This window comes from Rissa tridactyla, chromosome 19 (genome assembly GCF_028500815.1).
Source record: "Rissa tridactyla isolate bRisTri1 chromosome 19, bRisTri1.patW.cur.20221130, whole genome shotgun sequence".
Taxonomy (NCBI): Eukaryota; Metazoa; Chordata; class Aves; order Charadriiformes; family Laridae; genus Rissa; species Rissa tridactyla.
The window spans coordinates 6,170,245-6,191,527 of NC_071484.1; the positions used below are offsets into that span (position 1 = coordinate 6,170,245).

The 21,283-nt window shown below is 40.1% G+C and overlaps 1 protein-coding gene and 1 long non-coding RNA gene across 3 annotated transcripts in view; one reads left to right on the forward strand and one right to left on the reverse strand.

Moving 5' to 3' along the window:
- LOC128919104 (uncharacterized) overlaps window positions 1–21,283 on the reverse strand; it is a 164,968-nt gene that overhangs the window by 108,609 nt on the left and 35,076 nt on the right. The gene's annotated exons all lie outside the window — the stretch shown is intronic.
- LOC128919080 (keratin, type I cytoskeletal 15-like) lies at window positions 615–19,899 on the forward strand. 2 transcript variants are annotated; one of them, XM_054224046.1, is made up of 14 exons: window positions 615–1,199; window positions 1,898–1,980; window positions 2,867–3,023; window positions 3,455–3,616; window positions 3,763–3,888; window positions 4,023–4,243; window positions 9,708–10,125; window positions 13,785–13,867; window positions 15,272–15,428; window positions 16,542–16,703; window positions 16,796–16,921; window positions 17,672–17,892; window positions 18,788–18,819; window positions 19,477–19,899. In XM_054224046.1, exons 1-14 carry the CDS (start codon window positions 615–617, stop codon window positions 19,578–19,580), a joined length of 2,637 nt encoding a protein of 878 aa, XP_054080021.1. In that variant the 3' UTR covers window positions 19,581–19,899. The 2 variants fall into 2 exon arrangements, with proteins under 2 accessions (XP_054080021.1, XP_054080022.1); XM_054224047.1 differs by lacking the exons at window positions 9,708–10,125; window positions 13,785–13,867; window positions 15,272–15,428; ... (3 more) ...; window positions 18,788–18,819; window positions 19,477–19,899 and adding exons at window positions 5,085–5,110; window positions 5,650–5,729.

Consider the following 21,283-nt stretch of genomic DNA (forward strand, 5'->3'; position numbering starts at 1 on the left):
ATATGCTTTTCGTACTAAAAGTTCAGACTCCAAAATCTATTTATTAGTTCCAAGCAAAGAATGGGAATAAGAACATATCAAATTCAATTACAAATTTTTAATGGGAAAAAATATGGATAGAAGACAAGAAATAATGGGTGGATGAATGGATGATTGTACATTTTTCAATAAAAAGAGAATTTTACTTAAACTTCACTTGTAGAAAAAGTTGATGTTCTTAAAATAACCATGGTGATTGCTGTAAATGGGTAAGTGGGTGTGGTTGAACTCACTTTGTTTTTCCATTCTTAAATGTCAGAGAAGTAAACTCCAAGTTTCAGAACTATAGCCTGAAGAAAAAACACTCATCTGAATCATCCCTTTTGTTTAATTAAAAAAGAAAACCCCAGCCCTAGCCCCTGAGATGCACAGCCAGCTCTCTTTGTGAGGAATGTCATCATAATTGGCCTCACCTCTAGGGAGGAGAATTTTTGGAGGGAGGGCTGCAGGTTGGGTTTGTCTCCTACCACCCTTTCTTGAGGATATAAAAGAAGCACCAGGGCAGTGAAGGCACATACTTTCCTCTTCTACACCAAGCTGAATAACTGACCTTAGCGCCTTCTTGTGCTGCAGCTATGGCTACTTCCTTCATGCGCAGCTCTTCTTCTACCTATGGTGGTGGCTTTGGGGGTGGTGGAAGCGGCAGCTCTCGCCTTTCCTCAGTCCGCACAGGAGGAACCTGCCGAGCTCCAAGCATACATGGAGGATCTGGTGGCAGGGGTGTCTCCATCTCTTCAGCTAGGTATGTCTCCTCTGTAGGAGGTGGATATGGTGGTGGCCTGTGTTCTGGTATCGGTAGCGGTTATGGAGGAGGCTATGGTGGCTTTGGTGGTGGTGCAGCCTGTGGCTTTGGTGGAGGAGCTGGCTTTGGAGGAGGCTCTGGCTTTGGTGGAGGAGCTGGCTTTGGAGGAGGCTCTGGCTTTGGTGGAGGTTTTGAAGTTTGTGGTGGTGGTGATGGCCTTCTCTCTGGTAATGAAAAGATAACTATGCAGAATCTGAATGACCGTCTGGCTTCGTACCTGGACAAGGTACGAGCACTGGAAGAGGCAAATTCAGATTTAGAAGTTAAAATCCGAGACTGGTATCAGAAGCAAGCTCCCACCAGCCCAGCCCGGGACTACAGTAACTATTACAAGATCATTGAAGATCTCCGAGACAAGGTATGACATTCATATCTAGAGAAGTTATAAGAATGCATTGGAATTGTGGAACTGCATATTCCACTTCTTTAAAATAACCTAAAATAATTACAAAATAAATACTGAATTCCCCAACCGCAAATATATTGTGGTTGTGAGCATTCTCGCAGAAGAGAGTAGCTTTTTTCTCAATTTAAAACCCAAATGTTTTATCTTGAAAATGTGATGTTTGTTGAAATTAAAATGATTGCACTAAAAGTTAATAAAACATGGCAAAATGTGTTTAGAATTATCAATATATTAATTCAGTAATCGAATAGTAAAGAATGTGACAGGTAGGCCTCAAAGGCTGAAAAATGATTCTCCTGGCTACAGATAAGATCAGGTGTTGTACAACGTATTTTCTAATTATGTTTCTAATTTGTGTTACACAAAGGTATCTCAGCTCTCTGGTTTGCATATGGCATGTGGAAAAGAGCCTAGTGTTTTTGGTTTTTCTCTATGAAAGCTGTAAGAATTACAGTGTGACCAAAGAGCAACATGATAACTTGAACTGGCTATTGCAATCCAAAGGCAGGTTTAATCGGTGACATCACAACAGAGGTCCATTTTTTCCTACCTTTTTTGATGGTTTACAGCCTCAATAACTACATACCGTGTACTGAGGACTGTGATATTTCACCTTTATTCACAGTTTGTCTGTGTTTCTTAATTGCCAGATCCTCGCAGCTACTATTGACAATTCCAGAGTCATTTTGGAGATTGACAATGCCAGGCTGGCTGCAGATGACTTCAGAATGAAGTAAGTTTACCTAGAACACGTTTGTCGTCTCTCTCTTTGTCTCCTTCTCTAGGAACAGTTTTCTGAAGTTTAGTATCACTTTTTATCTAGAAAATAAAGTTCTTCAGTCACTGAAGAACACATTTCAAAAATATGGATAAGTATTTTCCTTGACAACTTCTGATGAAAAAACCCCTGGCAAACAGAATCAGTGTGATGAAGGATCAATTTGGAACATCAACCTGACAGAACACAGTACCCAGATGTCTAGGTAGATTACTGGATAGATTACTAGCCTAAATCACAGGGGGAAAGAAGACAGGAATAGGTTGGGATTTTCACTTAAATGGAACAGAGTGGCATGAAGAGATCGCTCTTCGGTCACAGTAGCTCTCTCTCAAAGAGTCTGAAATTTAGAAAAGAAAGACAAAGAGTAATTTGGGGCTTATGCAGCTCATGGACGCAGCAGTACATCAGACGCTGCTGAAAAGATGATAATGAAACTTGTGCAACTGATGTATCTTGCAGTGATGCACCTGCAGGTTTATATTTTCTCCTCTAGTGTCCCAGGCAGAACTAGGCTTTCCTTCACACCAAATTTGAGAGGACACTGCAAATGGACTGTCCTGTGTGACAGCTTTCCTAGTGATGCTGATAATCATTATTAGGTTCTGCAAGTGAAATGTCATGTGCTCCTCAAGAATACAATCAGATGGCAATGCATGTACTTTTATATGCCATAGCTGGATGTTAGAAAAAAACATCTTTACTCCCTTTATGCTTCTTTTCAATATATGTGTTTTCATTTATAGCCCACTGTTCCTCCTCCATTCAATATAAAATTTCATAGCTCTACTGAATACAAACTTGTACATATTCCAGTGCTTGTTTCTTTTTTAAACTGCAGATATGAGAATGAGCTGTTCCTGCGTCAGAGCGTAGAGTCTGACATCAATGGCCTGCGCAGAGTCCTGGACGAGCTGACCCTGTCCAGAGCCGACCTGGAGATGCAGATTGAAACACTGAAGGAGGAGCTGGCTTATCTAAAGAAGAACCACGAGGAGGTGAGAGTCCGTAACAGTGCAGAGAGGAAATTACTTTCCTTTGGAATTTATGCCTCTCAGGTGGGGAGGGGGACAACATTACAGCTGAATAAGAATAAAACTGTAATATTAAAAGAATCCAAAGTGTGTCCTGAGAGGCATTTCTCTGATTCCAAACTGTTCTGACCTATTAGTTTCAGTTTGACGTTCATAAGCACGACAGGTCACTGTGAGTAGAAGAGTAAAAGAGCTGAGTAAGAGAAACATACGTATAAGTTACATGTAAATATGTGTATTGTGTGGGAGTAGAAAAGCATGTTTTTATGTGTGTTCCACCTACAATACTAGATAATAAAAGCACTGTGTACCACTGCATGGATTGCTGATGGCAGAAAGTATACGAGAAGAGAGAGCCTGATCTTATTTGTGTCCTCTGCCTTCTGGCCATGCAGGAAATGAAAGAGTATTCAAATCAGCTGAGTGGAACCGTCAACGTGGAAATGGATGCGGCTCCTGGCATTGACCTGACCAGAATTCTCTCTGAGATGAGGGAACAGTATGAAGCTCTGGCTGAGAAGAACCGGAAAGATGCCGAGGCCTGGTTCTTCACTCAGGTAGAGTGACACCCATAAGCAGCAAATCGATGCATTGCCTCATTGTTATTGCACCAGCAGACAGGATGGGCCCTCCCTTTCTCAAAACAATTTTAACAATTTTAATACAATATGTGTGTGATTTTACAGTTGTTTTTTTCTTTCAGACTGATGAGCTGAACCGCGAAGTTGCCAGCCACACACAAGAGATACAGACCAGCAAATCGGAGATCACAGAACTGAGACGCACGGTCCAGAGCCTGGAGATTGAGCTCCAGTCGCAGCTCAGCATGGTACGGAGCCGTCCCAATCACGACTCACTATTAATGCCCTCTCCTCTTCCTCCCTCTCTGTCTTGCCTCTCCTTTGACTGCCCCTCAGTGGGATAAATCTGCACGCTAACCTCTTCTGATGTTACTCCCTTTAGAAAGCTGGACTGGAAGCCAACCTGCGAGACACAGAAGGACGATACTGCGCACAGCTGGCACAGATTCAGGCCCTCATCACCAGCGTTGAGGAACAATTGAGTGAACTTCGATGCGACATGGAGCGTCAGAACCAGGAGTACAGAATGCTCATGGACATCAAAAGTCGCCTGGAGCAGGAAATCGCCACGTACCGCCAGTTGCTGGAGGGCCAGGACTCTCAGTACGTTACTATATACAATCTTATGATGATTAGATAAGGTTAATAACATGACACATTGTGAAGCAGTAATTGTGGTTGCTAAGCTGACTGCAGATTAGCAAATGACATTCACTGCATGCACAGCCTTTTGAGTAATGGCAAAACAGATGCCCGGCAAAATCTCAGGCGTTGCTACAACTCAAGCTAAATCTCCAGATTAATTGTGCTGATGATTTGAAAATATAAATGCAACCATTTTGACTACGATGAGTTACAGAAGGCACCAGGCACCATACGTATGTCTTCTATAATCCTCTTGCTGCACTGGAATAAGCTTTTGGCCTGAAATAACCTATAAAAACTTGTTCTCAGTATTTCTTTAGCTCTTGGTTTTCTACACTTGTGCACAGAGGTAAAAATATTCATCATCATATGCCAATACTCCCAACTAGAAAAGAACTTGGCATAGGGCACAGCTTCCTTTAGTAAAATCTACATTTTAGTGACCATTTCTCACATCTGATCTACACGTGGAATTACTTTTGATTCTGAGGAGGAATCTGCTCCTTATATTGTTTCTAGATTATGACATTTTGAGAAGAGGAGAAGCATGTAGAGACACATCAGGACCAAGAATGGGTCTGAGTACTATTCATATTTCCTATTGAGTACATAGGAGTGGCCTTCAAAGCAGAAAGCACCTTAACACCACCAGTAGTAACAACACAGCTGAGAAACAACCCACTGAAAGCTGCAGGGTGAAACCCTGGCTATTCACACACAGTGGTTCCTAAATGGATCAATGGTTTCAGTGGACAGGGTCAGTGATGGTCATTAATCAAATCTTTCTTCTTTTCTACAGGATGTCAGGAGTGAACCCTAAAGATGGTAAGAAAAACTTTGATTTAAAGAGGGACTGAAATGAATTGACAAAATAGGATTAGATAAACCTATTTTTTTGCTTAGGATTTCTTCTTACTAACACAGATTACATTCTCTCCGCAATGACCACATTCTTTATCACCTTGCGACAAAACTATTCTCTCTGCAATGACCACGTTCTTTATCATTAAGAGACTTTATTTTATTTTATGTGCACTTTTGAGACCAGTAGCTTGCCAAAATGATTGCATGAACTCCTCATGGGATGCTAAGATACCAAAATCTTCCAAAGATTCCTAAATTCCTCTGCTGATTCACACAACATACAAGATACTTCCAAGCCCAACACATGATGTGCACACCTAAGATTTACTGAATGAGGACCAGTGGGAAGAGAAGATAAGATGTAAAGGCAGTTCCCCCTTTAATATGTGAAAAAAATCTTGTGAGGAAAGAAATAAAGAACCCCATTGCACAGCTCCTCAGTGCGTTAGCAGTGCATGCTTTTTTTCCCTACTTGAATTTCTTTTTTTTCTCCTACACAGCATCTTCAAGCAGTGGAAGAGGTCGCATGAACGCGGAAGATGACGGAAGAGCTCCTTCTACTCGTGATAGGAGATTCTAATAAAGAAATACTGAATCCCCTCTTGCATATGACACCATATAAACCCAGTGCAGCCTATACATTGGCTAATGCTAAGAGAAATACCCTTTTACTTCCGCTGAATCACAAGAATGTAATCCAAGAATGCGCAACAGCTTGATGTCTTTTCTCAAATTTCTCTCCCTTTTGGCATGACCATTACACGATCATTGGTCAGAGATTACAAGCTTGTTTTCTGTCAGTAGCTATATAGTTTCCTTATGAAAGAACCTACATAATAAAGTTTCTGTTCTGCTTCTGCAAATACACCCTGTCTAATGTTGTTTTTTTGAAGTGAATGTGGCACTGCCATACACACAACCGTACACCCTCCCTGTAACCCCAAACAAGAGATGCTCAGTGGATAACAACAACAATAACAATAATAACTTTAATAATAATAAAAAAGATGATGATGAATGGACAGATACAAAAAGTGCCATTAGATTCTCCCAGGAACCTGAAACTACTATCGGTAAAAAACTCAGAAGATAATGCAAAAAATCCTTAAGCTCTTTGTTGTGAATTCGAAGTGCACAACATGACTACAATTCATGCACAAATAAAATAATATTTGTCTATATATATATTTACGTTCCTGCACTTCCTTCAGCAAAAAGGCAAATTCCCTTTGCTCTTGAGCAAGCACTAGGCAAGGTCCAGGTGAAATGAACTGTTCACACAGAGTTTGCAGTGACTATTTTGGTTTTCTTACATAAGGAACAAGCTCAGCAGCCTTGTATTAGCACCTTGTATTAGCAACACTGCTTTTCTCTGCAGGAAGGTGGTCTGCAAATCTACAGCAGTGTAGTCAAACACTTATGAAGATTTAAGAGGCTAGTAAATCCCAACTTCAGAAGCATATAAAACATTTACATAAATGCTTTATTTTGATAACATAACCAGTTTGGAAAATTTTTTGTTAACTTCATTGCTGGGTATTTCAATCCACATAATATTATCTACAGAAATGGTATAATTTCTAGAATTGTGTATTTTATTTTCCTTTCAACCTCCTTACAGCCACTTGTTTTTGTTTTCTGTTTTCTGACATTTAAAAAAAAAATACCCACACTGCTGGCACCAGCCCCAAAGCTTAGGCATGAAGGAGGCTGCAGGACCATTGACGTACCATGGGTAAAAATCATACGTACTGCTGGTATTCTCACTGGGAAGAACTGAGAATTGGCTCTTGCAAACTTCAGCAAAGCAACATCACAATCTACCAGAAAAGAAAAACCAAACGGTACAAATGATATTTTTTCCTGACCCAGAAATCAGGTGACTGTTAGATATATCACTCAGACAGCAAGAGAGAGAAATTCTGCATCCAAAGGCAGCCATCCGTTCGTATTTCAGATGGAGGAGCTGAATCAACAAGTGATAGTCGCAGGGTATTTACCTGTATAATGTAGGTGTCAAAATATTCTGCCTACACTTAAACTGCAGCCTGCACATTCAGTTCAGTTTGCTTTTCGTGTTCCAGTTCAGTGAAACAAGTACAATTCCAGAAGAAGCATCCTAGGCCCAGGCGCTCCTCCATCCCGCTGCCCTGGGCATGTGGAGCGGCGGGTGCGGAACTGCCATCTCCAGCTTCTGGTGCCACCTGGTGACGGTGCCTGACCTCCCTGCGCCGCTCATCGCTTTCCTTCTGCACCCTGGGAGTTCAACGGCTCACCAGAACCACGGCCGACAGCGCCAGCCTGACAAAGGAGCCGTTTCTGGTTTTTAAGTTTTCTGGTCTTTTCCATGGATCCTCAACACGTGCTGATGAAAACTGTGTGGCAACTTTTCCAGTTTGAAAACGTTAAACTTCAGAGCAAATATTTCCTATGGGCCAGATCACCTTTGTTCTGTGTTACTTGCCAGAAAAAAGACAATTCTCTTTTCTATGATGGCATGATATTCTGTGAAACTCTCAAGGAGCAAGACAGAGGCTATTGTGTCTCACAAACTGACAGCCTCATGCCGGACAAGTTGTGAATCACGGGGTAATTTCATGTGAAATAAAGAATTTGTTTTATTTCATGTAATATTTTGTGCATATGTATGTATTTATGTTTCAATGTAATAATTCATACAATGTTAGCTTGCTGAACTGCCAGGCTAGAAAATTCAGTCTGAAATTGATCTCTGGTGAGATGAATTGACAACAGTATATCATTGGTTCTATTATAATTTGGGGTTTTTTTCAAGTGAGGCTTCATTTTCTGTCTGGTGCTTCAAGCTCTTCTCACTCTCAAGCAGCAGGGCTGACATCGAACTGTAGCTGTTAACAGTAGCTGTTCTCAGAACATTTTGTGATAACCATACCTTGTACTTATTGGAAAACCGTATCTTCAGTGATTAATTTCCCCAAACAATTAAAAATGTTAGCATTTCTACACAATGAAGCGCAAGAGGAATAAGAAGGAATATGCACTCAATGGAAATGTAACTGTTAAAAAGAAAATCCCCAGGTGCTGAGCAGAGCTGACAGCGGGCCGCAAGGAGGAGCTCAAAACCTGCCCAATTCCATAAAGGAGGGCTGGGAGGCAGCCCAGGGAAGGATGAAGAGCAGCAACTTTCTGTTACTGAAACATTTCAAATGGAACAAACGAGAAAAAAAGATTCCTTCAGGCTCCTTCCAGGAGAGCGTAATTCTGGTTCGTAGAGTCTAATCAATCAATCTCGTTAAAGAGCTGAGCCCTCAGCTGCTCTCAGGAAAACCATCTGCACCATTTCTGGGAGAGCCCATGCCCAGCCAGCTTCCCACCCCTTCCCAAACCTTCCTCCATCCCACCCCTCAGCTGCGGACCAGAACTACTCGGAAAGATAAGGTGAACCCAATAACCCTGGCTGTTGCCATAGGAACACAACTCACTACCTCTTCATCAACATGAGGAATAAGAAAATCTCTGCAGAAGCCAGACTTGCCCGTTCCATATTTGATGGAAGAAGTTTGACAGAAGGTTGCTGAAACTTTTGAGAAAGACTATTTTTGCATTATTGCCAGGTCAATTTTTAGGGCTGGAAGCTTTAAATAATCACGTGAATTTTTCGAGTGTTGTTACAAACTCATATTCTAAATATTTTCTAATATAATCATATAAATCATATACCATATAATATATGATTCATGTAATATAAATCATATAAATATCTTAATCATATAAATATCTTAATATTAATAATTGTAGTAATGGCAAGAAATTCCTGCACTACTATCTATTTCAACAAGACTACTGAAATATGACTGAACCTCAAATAATGAAAAAATCACCAGAAAAGATTGTTAAGTACCTAATTCTCATGTATTTCAACTGGAAATGGGCAGCTGAGGAGAATTGCTGGGCCTTACTCTGGACTGGAGTTTCAGCCCGATGACAGAGGCTGGATAACTTCATTAAACCTCACGTCTCACACAGGCTAAAGCTGTTGGGTACGTTAATGACAGCTCGACAGGACGTGCTGCGTTTCAGGATTCACAGACTGCTGTGAACTCTAAAGCCTGAGAATTACAACAGAAAGGATCTTGAGAGAGCCATCCCTGCCCCAGCTCTCCGTTTATTCTGTAATGGACGATACTCTTCCCTTATAAGCAGGAAAATGTAACACATTAACTACAAGGTTAGAAAAAAGTCTGAGGCAGAGCTGATCCTGTTCCACACCTACTGATTTTAGCCACACCTCGCTATTACAATATGAAAAGAAAAAGAAGAAAAAAACCAAAACAACCAAAAGGAAAGCAATCTGGTATGCGGCTGTGATTCCAAATAACAACAACAGTGTGTGCAGGCTCATAAATGCTTCGGAATTGACCAAGAGGAAGCACGTTTCATGATGACACAATCTTGTTGCTGTAGTCATTCATCGAAGGGAAACTCCCACAGGAAAAGGCATAAAGCTGCTTAGGGAAGGCTAAGAAGCTGCTCAGTGCTCGTCAGTCAAACATTGGGTTAGATTCACAACAGAGCTAAGCATGAGTACCAGCCAAGGCCCTTTTCAGCTTTTTTCTGGGTCCCTCCGGGTTAGTTCAGGGTGTGGTTTGGCCCAGCAAGGAACTTCTTACAGACCTTCAAGTGCAGATGGTGGTGCCAGCAGCACACAAACCTCCTTCTCCTCTGCCAGACCCCTCTGGCTGGCTACTGGAGGAGGGGCACCTTGGGGAGGCTTCGGCGAGCACCATGGGGAAAGCATCTTCCTGGGGGGGAATGAGAAACAGACTATGCAAAACCTGAATGACCGTTTGGCTGCCTACCTGGACAAGGTCCGCTCCTTAGAAGCAGCTAATGCTCAGCTGGAAAGCTGCATCCGAGAGTGGCACAAGACAAAGTCTCACGGAAAGAGGCATGACTTCAACCAATACGAGCAAAACGTCACTGACATGCAAAGACAGGTAAGTCAGAGCTGTAAGGGACTCTGTCATTCTATGCTCTTTTAAGGAATCTGGGTACTCACTTATGCTGATGGCATTCCTTTAAAGAAAGTTACATAAAACCTTTATATGTTTCTAACCATATGTTAGAAATACTAATGGAAGTGGTTACAGGACCTGGGCATAAACAAGGAGGAGAAAGGGCTACGAGAAAGAAAGGCTGGAAGGAGACAAGGGGGATTCTGCAAAGCCTGAGAGTTTGAAGAGATTTGTGTGCTGCCAAGTGTTCGTTTCTGTACATGAAACTGTGGTTTGGGTAACTATGTCTGGCAGAATTTGGTCTTTTTGACTGCACATGTATTCACGCAAATTACAAAGCAGGCAAACTGAAGAGGCTGCCTCCTTTCATGCATGCTCATGCTCTCTTTAGCCATACTCTTGCATTTCATTTCTTTGATTCCTGTGGTAGCAGACAATGAAACTCCAGGAGCTTTGGGTCCAATAAGCTTATGTAATCAGATGGAAAAATACTTCATTGTAATTAAGAAAATAGCAGTGACAAATTCCTTGTGGATGTTTTCACTATAATTAAAAGGAGAATTTCTGGTTCCTGCCAGTAGTTAATATTAACGTTCAACAATAACTCTTTCAATCTCCCAAACTCACGTGTCTTCAAATTTATGCATAATATTAATCTGTATTCATAATGAACATACTTAGCACTGTAACCATCTGTGTGACTAATCAGTGTAATTAACTTTACACAGCCATATGAGGCAAAACCTAAAGCTATTCCAAATGCGATGTTGTAGTTTTCCCTCCACTTTTTACCATATGATTACTTGGCATTCTCAAGACCCTGAGAAATTTTTTTTTCAAAAGGCCTGGAAATGGTATTTTCCCACATCTTTGCTGATGGAGGCCAAGGACTTGATCAAACTCCTGCTCGCTGGTAAATGTGTTGCCTCCAGGCAGAAGATGAGGCACTCCGACCACAGACAATGTGTAAGAGAGCCAGAATTGTCATCACCTATTTCTGTTTTAAGGATAAAGAAAGGTCATCTGTCTCCAGAACTATCACTCGAGCGCTTTTTTTTTAACTGATCCAGAGATAAAAACTTGCTCATCAAGAATATAAATGTGTTCGCAATGATTCGGAATTAATAAATCAGAAATATTTAGGAAGACAGTAAGACTAAAAGCACGATGCTGATTGGGGTAACGCCCTCATTTTTTAATAGGTTGTACCCAGAACACTTGTTTTTACCACTCACCACTTAACCAGCGATCACCGGCTACTGGCACCTGTGGGACTAGCGGCTGTCTCAGGCAGTGGGTGCTGAATGTGGTGCTCACACTGGGGAGGAAGGGCCATTAAAGGATTATTTACAGGCGACGATTCAGTGATTTAATCCAGAATTTTTACTTTCTCTATAAATTATTGCAATTAGCACCATAACTGCCAGTAAAATGAGTGAAAATATAGCATCTAATTATTAACCATAATTAAATCAATTAACCATGAATTAAAAAGGTGAAACTAATTTAGCGCCTAAAATGAAATTTAGAAAAAATGTAGGATCCTATATCCAATAACCTGGAAAGTCTGTGAGGTACTGGCTGTCTGAACTTGGACGTGTATAACCATTTGGGTCCCACCTTTTGGACCACACTCTTTCCTGGACACTTGAATTCTGGATGACCATGCCAGATGGAGCAGCAAGTTGCCTTGCTTCACCCTGACTCCATTCTAACCCAGACACAAAGTGAAATAGCACCAGTTCTTCAGGTAAATGTCTCATTCAAACATCTTGTACCGCTAAATAAGCAAACTGACTTACAGAGCATTTAAGGAGACAGGATCAATGCTGTTGGACAAAGGACACGACATGCTGAGGAAGAAGTCAGTGCAGGAAGCCGCCTTGAAAAAAAATCTGTTTTGAGAAGGAACTGGAGTGTATTTCGTATATAACAATATATGAGTTCTTAATTAAATTATCTGTAAACTTGCGGATTGATCTTACTGATGCACCCATATTCACGATGGATGTAGTGAAGAAATTTGTGTAACTAAACAGATAAATGTCCACATTTGAAATGCACTACTAACTGGCACAGCAATCAATATCCTACAGCGGGGGCAAAAGACTGACAACGGTACAACCTCCTTTGTTGTACTCTTTATTCTTTCAGATTGCACAGAAAGTTATAAAGCATTTATATAAATGTGTTGCTGTGTTGCATGATTATGAAGTGGCGCAAAGTTGGGTAACTCTTATGTTGCTTTCTCATTGCCTTACTACCTTCCATAGTAAAATTTACCATTCTCTAAGGATGGATTGAAGAATTGCCTCTTCTCTGACAACCAATTCCAGGCAGCAACACTTTTAGGGTATTGTTGTACTTCTTCAGCTGGCATTGATCATGTCCCAGGGCAGTATCTGAGGTGTGCTGCTAATTGCCCAAGAACGTACAGTCTGCTAACAGATTAGTGAAAAACATTGCACAAGCAACTTCTTTTTTACTATGAGAGGTAAACTTTTGACACTTCAGGACAATTTTGTCATTTCCTTGTTTCTTTGTGATTCATTTAGGTGTGGGAAGTTTTACTTCAAGGTGCTGAGAGCTCTGTAAATGGCTAATGATTTCTGTACAGCCATAATGCACCTTGTTTTTTATGAAAGTGTTGAGTGAAGGCAGTTGTTGGAACTGTAACCATGCTTCTCTTTCCTCTTTGTTAGAAGAGGACACGATGGCCCACAATTATTAGTTCCTGCCGATTTTATATGAGTTCCCACTTGTATTCTTTCAAAGATTTTGAATGGAATACTGAGCTTTTCATATTCAGATCTATAGTTCAAAGCTATTTCATGTTAACAGGGACTTACAAGTCTTTTCAGTGCGTGCTGAGTGCACTAAATGAATGATACGGTGCACTTTCTCCTGCACCTTTTAGGGCAATTTTTAACATCCTAAAGCAAAATCAGAAACATGAACTAATCACTCCATGCTGCTGGATGATTCAGTACAGTTGTAAGTGCATAATTGAATGGACCATGACAATTAGATGCCAGTGTTATTCTCAAAATGACAATCCATGCAACTCTGGACTGAAGCACATAGCAGACTTGAGGGGTCCTGCTGATGAGTTGCTGCCACCATCATCATTACGCCTCTGCAGTACAACACTGATTCAGCAAGGTGTTTCTGCACGTGCTTGCTTCTTAGCATATGATTAATTTCAGCATTTTGATTGTACTCAGACACAGCTTAATGATCTTACTGAAATTCGCCCTAAAGATGACCAAGGCTGCTTTCCAGCAATGCTAAACAGAATCAAAATCAGGTCACAAAAATAGAGGAACACAGTGATTGTTATTCTGTAACATACCATGAAGTTTGTGTAATATTATTCATATCCTCTACCTGTCCAGGAATAAGGTGACTGCTTCGTATCCAGAAAAGTAAGACAAAGACAAAAGTAAGATTATGGACAAAAACTGCAGAAATATCTAAGTGAATCAGGAAACTAAGCTGCTTTTATTCATGTACTCTCCTTAGCATGGGATGTCTACTATTTAGATGCTTCCTACAAGCAGCAGGGAGTCTAAAACAGCACAGGTTATTCACCATCATCGTGTGGCAACACTGAGTCTCCTGTTGGATTCTCTGTTTTCCAGATTGAGGATAGCAAGATCACTAATGCCAGTATCCTTTTACAAATTGATAACGCTAACATGGCATCTGAAGACTTCAGGCTCAAGTAAGCTCTTCTTTAGTTTCCTGATTAAGTTTAAAAGATGATTAAGGAAAATATTGCTTTTTCTTGATAATCCAATATGAAACTGATTTTACTGAGGTTTTCTGGTGATACTTGACAAATAAAGCCAATGTAGAACAGAAAAAAACCCAAACCTTAAAAAGCATAAAAAGGATGTAAAAACCACAAATGATTGCTGAACAATTTTGAGTCACCCTGTTTGTGATACTTAGTTCAGGTCCTGAAGAGCAGGTTTTACAGCAGACACTTGATACTTGTGACAAAAGGCATTTGAAACTGTCATCTGGGAATACAAATTAAGCCTTTCTGCACGATGCTTCCCCAGTCCAGCCCAAATCTATTTCCTGTACGTATCATCTCTGCTGTCCGGCTCTGCAGGAAATACCCGTCCTTCAGTATCTTCTGCTTTGGAGTCTCATAAGTTTTGCCCCAGTAACTGGGCCAGGGCTTCCTTGGCTACCAGTACATGGTTTGGCTTTTCAGTACATTGTTGAAAGATAGTTCTCAGACCAACTAAAAAGCCAAAATGTTTGGACAGAAGGCTTCCAGGCAGATCTTTGCAAAGGAAAGGAATTTACATTTTCTGTAAGTTAGACTTCTTAGGAATCATGAAATTTGTCTTATTTTCAACAGATGATGATCAGCTATGAAAAAAATACCTCAGCTTTTGTGAATATTATAACAAACTTAGACTCTGAAGGCCTTACCTAGCCTTGCCTTTCTTTTTTTATCATTCAATAGCATCATAAAAGGGAAGCAGCAGAACTGCTTTCAGAGACTGGCATCACAGAATGAGTCTGATGGATTAAATGTAGAACCACCAATAGTGCCCACAAAAAATGAAGTAAAGGGAGAGATTCTGAGGAGCAAAAGTGGTTCATACGCCCAAGGGAAGAAATGGCAGTGTCGTTCTGACTTTGGCTCACTGCAGATGGCAAACTGCAAGAGGTTAGAGAGGAATGTTAATAACTGGCTTCCATGACATTTTCCCTGTTTTCTGAAGGACTGAAAAGTTATCATTTTGGAAAAACTACAGAAAGCACTGATTGTTGATACTGTTTTCAAAGCTTTCACAACCTGGTGAATATTAAAATGCAAAAGGCAAAATGAAAGAAAGAGCAATTATTTCATACCATATAGGAGGAGCTGTGAGGAAGAAAGAAGAAAAACAACAATGAAAATAATGAAACCTTATTTTTAAGACTATTCGAGAATATTCAAATAACATATTTTAGAAACAGAATCTGTTTCCTTGGTTTTTTGTTCTCTCTAGTTCTCTACATAGAGGTCTCAAGCAAGTCTACTTCTCTTTGATACTACTTATCCAAGAGGCTAGGAGCAGTTTGCTCTCAGCAAGCATGCTTTATCTTCTTTTTCCTGATAAAGGTACGAAGCAGAGAAGTCTCGCAGGCAGGGAGTGCAGCTTGATGTTGAGAACCTGCGTAAGGAGCTCGATGGCCTGACCATTATTACAACAGATCTGGAAATGGAAATTGAAGGCTTGAGAGAAGAGCACATCCTCAGGAGGAAAGACCATGAGGAGGTAGAAAAAGTTCCACCTGTAAAATCCTATCACACAAATCTTCGCTACCATGTAATTAACTTTGAGTAAGATCCACAATCTATAAATGGGATTGATGATTCAGAACCTAATCATATTTCTAAAGCAGCCAATGAGAGGCAGATGAGGCACAAAGTTTTTTTAATTATTTTTTTTAATTTTACCAATTAAATTGGGATTTCAGAAAGGAAAACAAATTGCTGTATTTTCTCCCAGATTCTTTTCTAGTCACCTGCCAATCTGTCACACATAGCTAATAATGCCCTACATATTTGACAGAAATGTTCTCAGAAATACTTAAAAAGGAGAATAGAAATACAGGGGTTACACAGCAGTAGGTGACGCTGTCTTTGGCTGATGCCCTTATAGCCAAGGATACGACTGAATGGCTCTAATAAAGCAGCTCTTGGAAGCAGCGCAACTAACAGAGCCATCAGTATGTCCAGTCCATGGGCGTTTTGGAGGCCGTGATGTCATACCCTGAAACGCTGCCTTGCCTGGGCGCTTTTGAAAATGGTACCTAGCACATAAGATTGTGCTACACCAAAAGGAATGTTACCATACCTGCTTGACTTGTCCTGTAATTATGTTGTTTACACAGTAATTATACGCTTTAATCCAATTATTCCTTTAACAATTACATAGAACTTTTACATTACTCTCCTGTAAACTTAGTTATAGTTCCATAAATATTAACATATAGGGTAAGAAAGATGAAATTACTGTTAGATTTTATTCAAAGGTTTTAGGTTCCTAATAGATAAATAAATACAAAATATCAGTGCTTCTTCATTAAGTATATATCTTCCAGAAACATTATATGAAAAGATCTTCTCACATGTTTTTTATTCAGTTCTCTAGCACAGTTCTACCACAGAAGCAAATATAAGTCTCTGCTTTAAGTCATGTCATAGTATTATCCATATATAAATTTTCCAGATAGTGTTAACTGAATATGTATAACAATTACCCTACCATAATGAAAAAAATACCTTGGGTATTGTGAGAGGATGGAACTGAAGAAGACAAGACAGGAACGAAAACTTTCCACTTTCATAAACAAGTTTGCTTGTTTCCTCTGGCAATATTTGATAGGATATGGAAGCAAATCGCTCATCGCAAGACTTCAAAGTCAATGTAAAAGTAAATGCAGCACCTCCTGAAGACTTAGCCAAGATTCTAGCAGGAATAAGAGAAGATTATGAAGCCATAATTGAAAAGAATCGTCAAAGCCTGGACAGTTGGTACAAAGAACAGGTAACAGCTATTTTCTGCTCATGTCAAAGATCCCTGTTGCTGTACATGAACAGCCAGAATCAGTAAGCTTTTACCTTGCTTTTGCTCCCCAGAGCACAGCTATGTCTCTGGCAACAACCCCTAACCCCGCACTGATACAGCGCAATGAGAACGAGATCAAGGATCTAAGACGTACGTTACAGTCCCTGGACATCGAGCTGCAGGCACAGATGAGTAAGGTATCTATTGCAGACATCCCTGGCTGCTCTCTGTTACTTCCTATATCTCAGAAATTGTCATGGACCAATTCTTCATTTAAATCCATAGCCTAGCATAACTTTATTGTAGTTATTAAAGTATCAGTGAAATTGGAGTTGGGATTATGCTTCACTTTGCCAGCATATGCAAAAGAGATTCAGCAACCACCACCAAGAAGTGAAAAATGTATGTCTCTCCTTAGAATAAAATATGGGGAGAAGAAAAAGAAGAGATGGGATAGCTGACTCCATGATCTAAAAAGAAAAAATGTCCAAGAAGACAGATAGTAACACAAAGTTCATATTTACAACTGCTATTATAATGTATGAAATATTTGAAGTGTGAAAAATGTTGGTGGGAAAACTTCAAAAATATCACTCAGCTCTTGTACAGGTTAAAGCTCACTTACCCGTGACTTGGAGACTTTAGAGCAATTCTGGACAGTAAATGCAGAACTGACAAAAGAGTCAACAGTTAGAGGAGCACAGCTTTGGAACAGAAAGAATATGCCAAGGATAAATTACCCAGGTTTTACCTCTCATTATGCACACACGACACAGCTTCATGACTCTGCTGTCTTCACATGAATAGTCATGCAAATGCATAAGTGTTTAAATTACCACAGTCTTAATTTTGTAATCTTTTAGCCAGGGACTAAATTTGCTGGCATTTCTGCATTATATCTATGACATAAATAATAATCATAATATTGGTATTATCTGCTCTGTCAGAAACACATGCTGGAAGACACCTTGGCCGACACTCGGAATTACTATGCTGTTGCACTTCAAAACATGCAGCACATCATCTCCAAATGTGAGGAAGAGCTAAGCCAGGTTCGTCATGACATTAAGCAGCAAAATAACCAATACAAGGTTCTTCTTGGGATCAAAACTCGCCTGGAGAAGGAAATTTCCACTTACCGCCTGCTGCTGGAAGGGAATGTTGACGGGTAAGGCAAAGCCGCCCTGACTGGAATAGATGAGAAGAGAGTTCTCATATTCGGGTTATTTATTGTTTGTTTGTTTATGCTTAATCAAAGCTTGTGAGTTCCATACTACATCAAGGGTTGGTATTTTAATGTGACGGATCATAATAAAAAGCTTGAGCCACTTAGCACACAGAGAAACTTGTACCCATGTAATTTGGATTATCAAAATTAATTTAACTTTTTATTAAAAAAAAAAAAAACAAAACCACATTCCCACAGCATGCCTATCTCAGCATAGGAAAAAATGCTAATTTCAGTAAAATTCATAGTCATTTCCTATCTTCAAAACAAGTTCTAGATCAAAAAGAAGCCTGGAAACAAGTTTAGATCTCTTTTGGTCAGCCACCTGCAGTTACCAATCCCAGCACACAAAATCTGGACAGTGTACCCCTCTGCTGATGGGCTGTTTGGTTTCCCCACCTCTGCCTCGTCTGAAATCTCTGCCCTCAGAAACCTTTGGGCTTCTATTAATTATTCTCTCATCTTATATACAGAGGATGTCTTATTTATACAAAGTCAGAAAAAGGAAGATTAGGAGCCTTTATAACTGAAAATCTCAGGGAGGCAGGACAGTAGGGCACCAAGCCTGGGGTATCTGTCAGAAGCCAAAACGAGATCAACTTGAGAACTCAGAACATACGAGAAACGATGCCACTGTCCACAGTACAGGCAGTCATGAATGGACACAGGAACAGCTCCAGGTGATAGCAGCCGTGCCTAAGACTACTGAATATTTTTTTTTTAATCTCTTCTCATAGTCCTATGAGGTCTCCTTAGAATCAGTGAGAAGAAGGGAATGAATAATTTATTGAAATCAGTATAATCATTTTTTTTCTTTGTTTTATTTTCTTTACAGGATAGCAAGAAAATCTGAATCAATAGCTAAAGGTAAAAGTCCCTTATTTTCTTCTCTATAGTGACTCTTAATCATTGTCATTTCCACTAAAATTTTACTCAGAATAATTTCAACCTTACATGAATGAACTACGAGTTAATTCTCATGTAGGCCATATTTGAGAATAATTTCAGTGATTCCTCAGTCTCGTGAAGGGCTGCACTTCAGAGCACCTTCTGCTGTGTCTGTGCCGTCGTGGACTGTCTTCAGACTGACCTCTGCTAGTCAAACCCCTTGTCCAAAGCTCAGACTCAAGACTGAAGCTTTCCTGGTGTCTGAGGAGGCACACAGACTCCATTTGGTGACTAAAAGAGGGTTAGGGCTTGAGAGCAAACAGAAAATCTGCATGTCTGGAAACTCGTATTCTGGCATGAGCGTGACCTGCAGACATTTAGGCTGATCTGCTCTGAAGTTTGATTTGCATTGGCTGGGATGTAGCTGTGTGATTCATTTGCCCTGACCTGGACAAGACTCAGGGTGACTCTGGCAGTACATTTCACAAAGAGCAATCATAAGTATTCACTTAAAGGGAAACATGTAAAGATAAATCAGTTGAGGAGTAGCTGGTAAATTACTGTAAATTAAGCTTTCCCTGCATCATCTTGTCTCAGCATTGCTTCTTTTCTAATTAACTTTTCTTTTTCTTTCAGAACGTGCTGGGCAGACCAATCGGAAGATAAAAGCAATCGTCCACGACAGCGTGAATGGGCAGGTGGTATCCTCCACCATCAACGAGATCCACCAGCAAGCATGAAGTCAAAGTTCTGCTAACTCCTGCTTTCCTGGCAGGCCAAGCGCTTTCTCTGCAACTCCATGCTGTATGTTGGTCTCCCTGTGTGTAAAATAGGGATACTATAGCGAACTCTCTCCTAAAATGATTTGCAGCCTAATCATGAAAAGTGCCATACAGAGCTAGGTATAGCCAATATTGTCAGTTTAAAGAGCTTTTAGTCATCAAAACCGAAGAAAAGCTATTCAATGAAAATGACTGGCTGAGCTGGTAATATATGTATTATGCACGTCTCACTGGGGCATGAATCTCCATCTGTGATTCATTTATTGCTCTGCAAATTAACTATACTTTAAAGTGAATAATCTCTCAGCTTTTCTCCTGGTCTTATGTCTCTCATCATATACCTCACTGCAGCCAATAAATTCTTTTCCATTACTTGGTCTTGTTGTTGGAATTTCCAATTTTGCTTTTTCCTATACACGCACCAGCCCAAAGCGGCAGTGTCACTGACATAGGTCAAGACTGCAAAAGCCTCATTTTTTTAGAAGGTATAAAACCGGAAGGATGCAAAAAAGAAGAAAAGAGGTGACACAAGTTACAGGTGACACTTACATAAGCAAAACTATTAGACTTCCCTATATACAACTTTTCAATGTCATCATTTAAAACAGCATTAGTAGTAGGATTGTTATAAAGTACACTTTACTAAAATAATCACCCTAGAAGCATGTCTTTATCCTTCAGCATTAGAGAAATTTTCTTTAACTGTCTTTACACACTTTCCTTCAAAGATTATAAATACTTTTCCAGACACTCTCATTCTTTCTCAGTGACCCATTTAATTCAAAATACCATTTCAGTTATTTGCTTTCATATTAATGCTCATTGGTTTTGTTGACGGGTTCTGTAATCAGGATGAGCTGGTAGATGCAACACGTAAGAACGTAAGGGGAGAGGCCCGATTTCTTTAGCCAAATCCAAGCTTCGTCCCCTCTCTCACATCAGCCTAACTATCGATTCAGCAGGAGACCCTCACAGCAATAGGAAAATTTCCAGTGATGTGCAAAGCTAAAAACTGAGCAAGAAAAAGAGAAACATTATTAGGGCTGTTTAGACGAGGAAGACTGTAAAGCAGGATGAAGAGAGGCAAAATGGAGCATAATGAGTGTCTGCAGGGATTTGCATTCCAAAGTCAACGTCTGCATATAAAACAGTGTGTTCAGGGCAGTCTCATATTCATGAGCGAAATTGTCATTGTACTCTTTCCTACCTACTCAGAAGGGACTTTCATAAAGGATTCCTGTTACCTGCTTTGCTTTGAAACAAGGCTCACAAAAGAAAGTGAAAATTTCAAAGAAAATGCAGATTTAAAATAAACAAAGTCCATCTCTATGATACAATGTTTTCGTAATGGCATGTTAGGACCAGTTCACGATTCCCCTTCGCCCCCCCCAACTCTCCACCCTTGTTGCACAAAGAGATCCCAAAAGCATTGAATGGATTACCTAATGGTTTCTTTAAATTGGGTAAAACTTGTAATACAGGATTAGTAACTCTTGGCTAATTAGCAATGTCCTTCCTTATGGCTTACCAGATCCAACAAGCCAGACCTGGTGTTTGTAGTATCTGGACAAAATGTGCCTAGGTTTTCTTGAACAATTTTCTGTGTTATTTAAAGCTAGATTCATTTATCAAATCTACAGAACATAACCATGTTGCTATGA

What these genes read in the sequence shown, in the direction of transcription:
- LOC128919080 (XM_054224046.1), top strand. Translation starts at nt 615, where the DNA reads ATGGCTACTTCCTTCATGCGCAGCTCTTCTTCTACCTATGGTGGTGGC. An exon ending in TTGAAGATCTCCGAGACAAG is followed by an intron (nt 1,200 to 1,897) that starts GTATGACATTCA and finishes CTTAATTGCCAG; the next exon opens with ATCCTCGCAGCTACTATTGA. An exon ending in ATCTGAATCAATAGCTAAAG is followed by an intron (nt 18,820 to 19,476) that starts GTAAAAGTCCCT and finishes TTTTTCTTTCAG; the next exon opens with AACGTGCTGGGCAGACCAAT.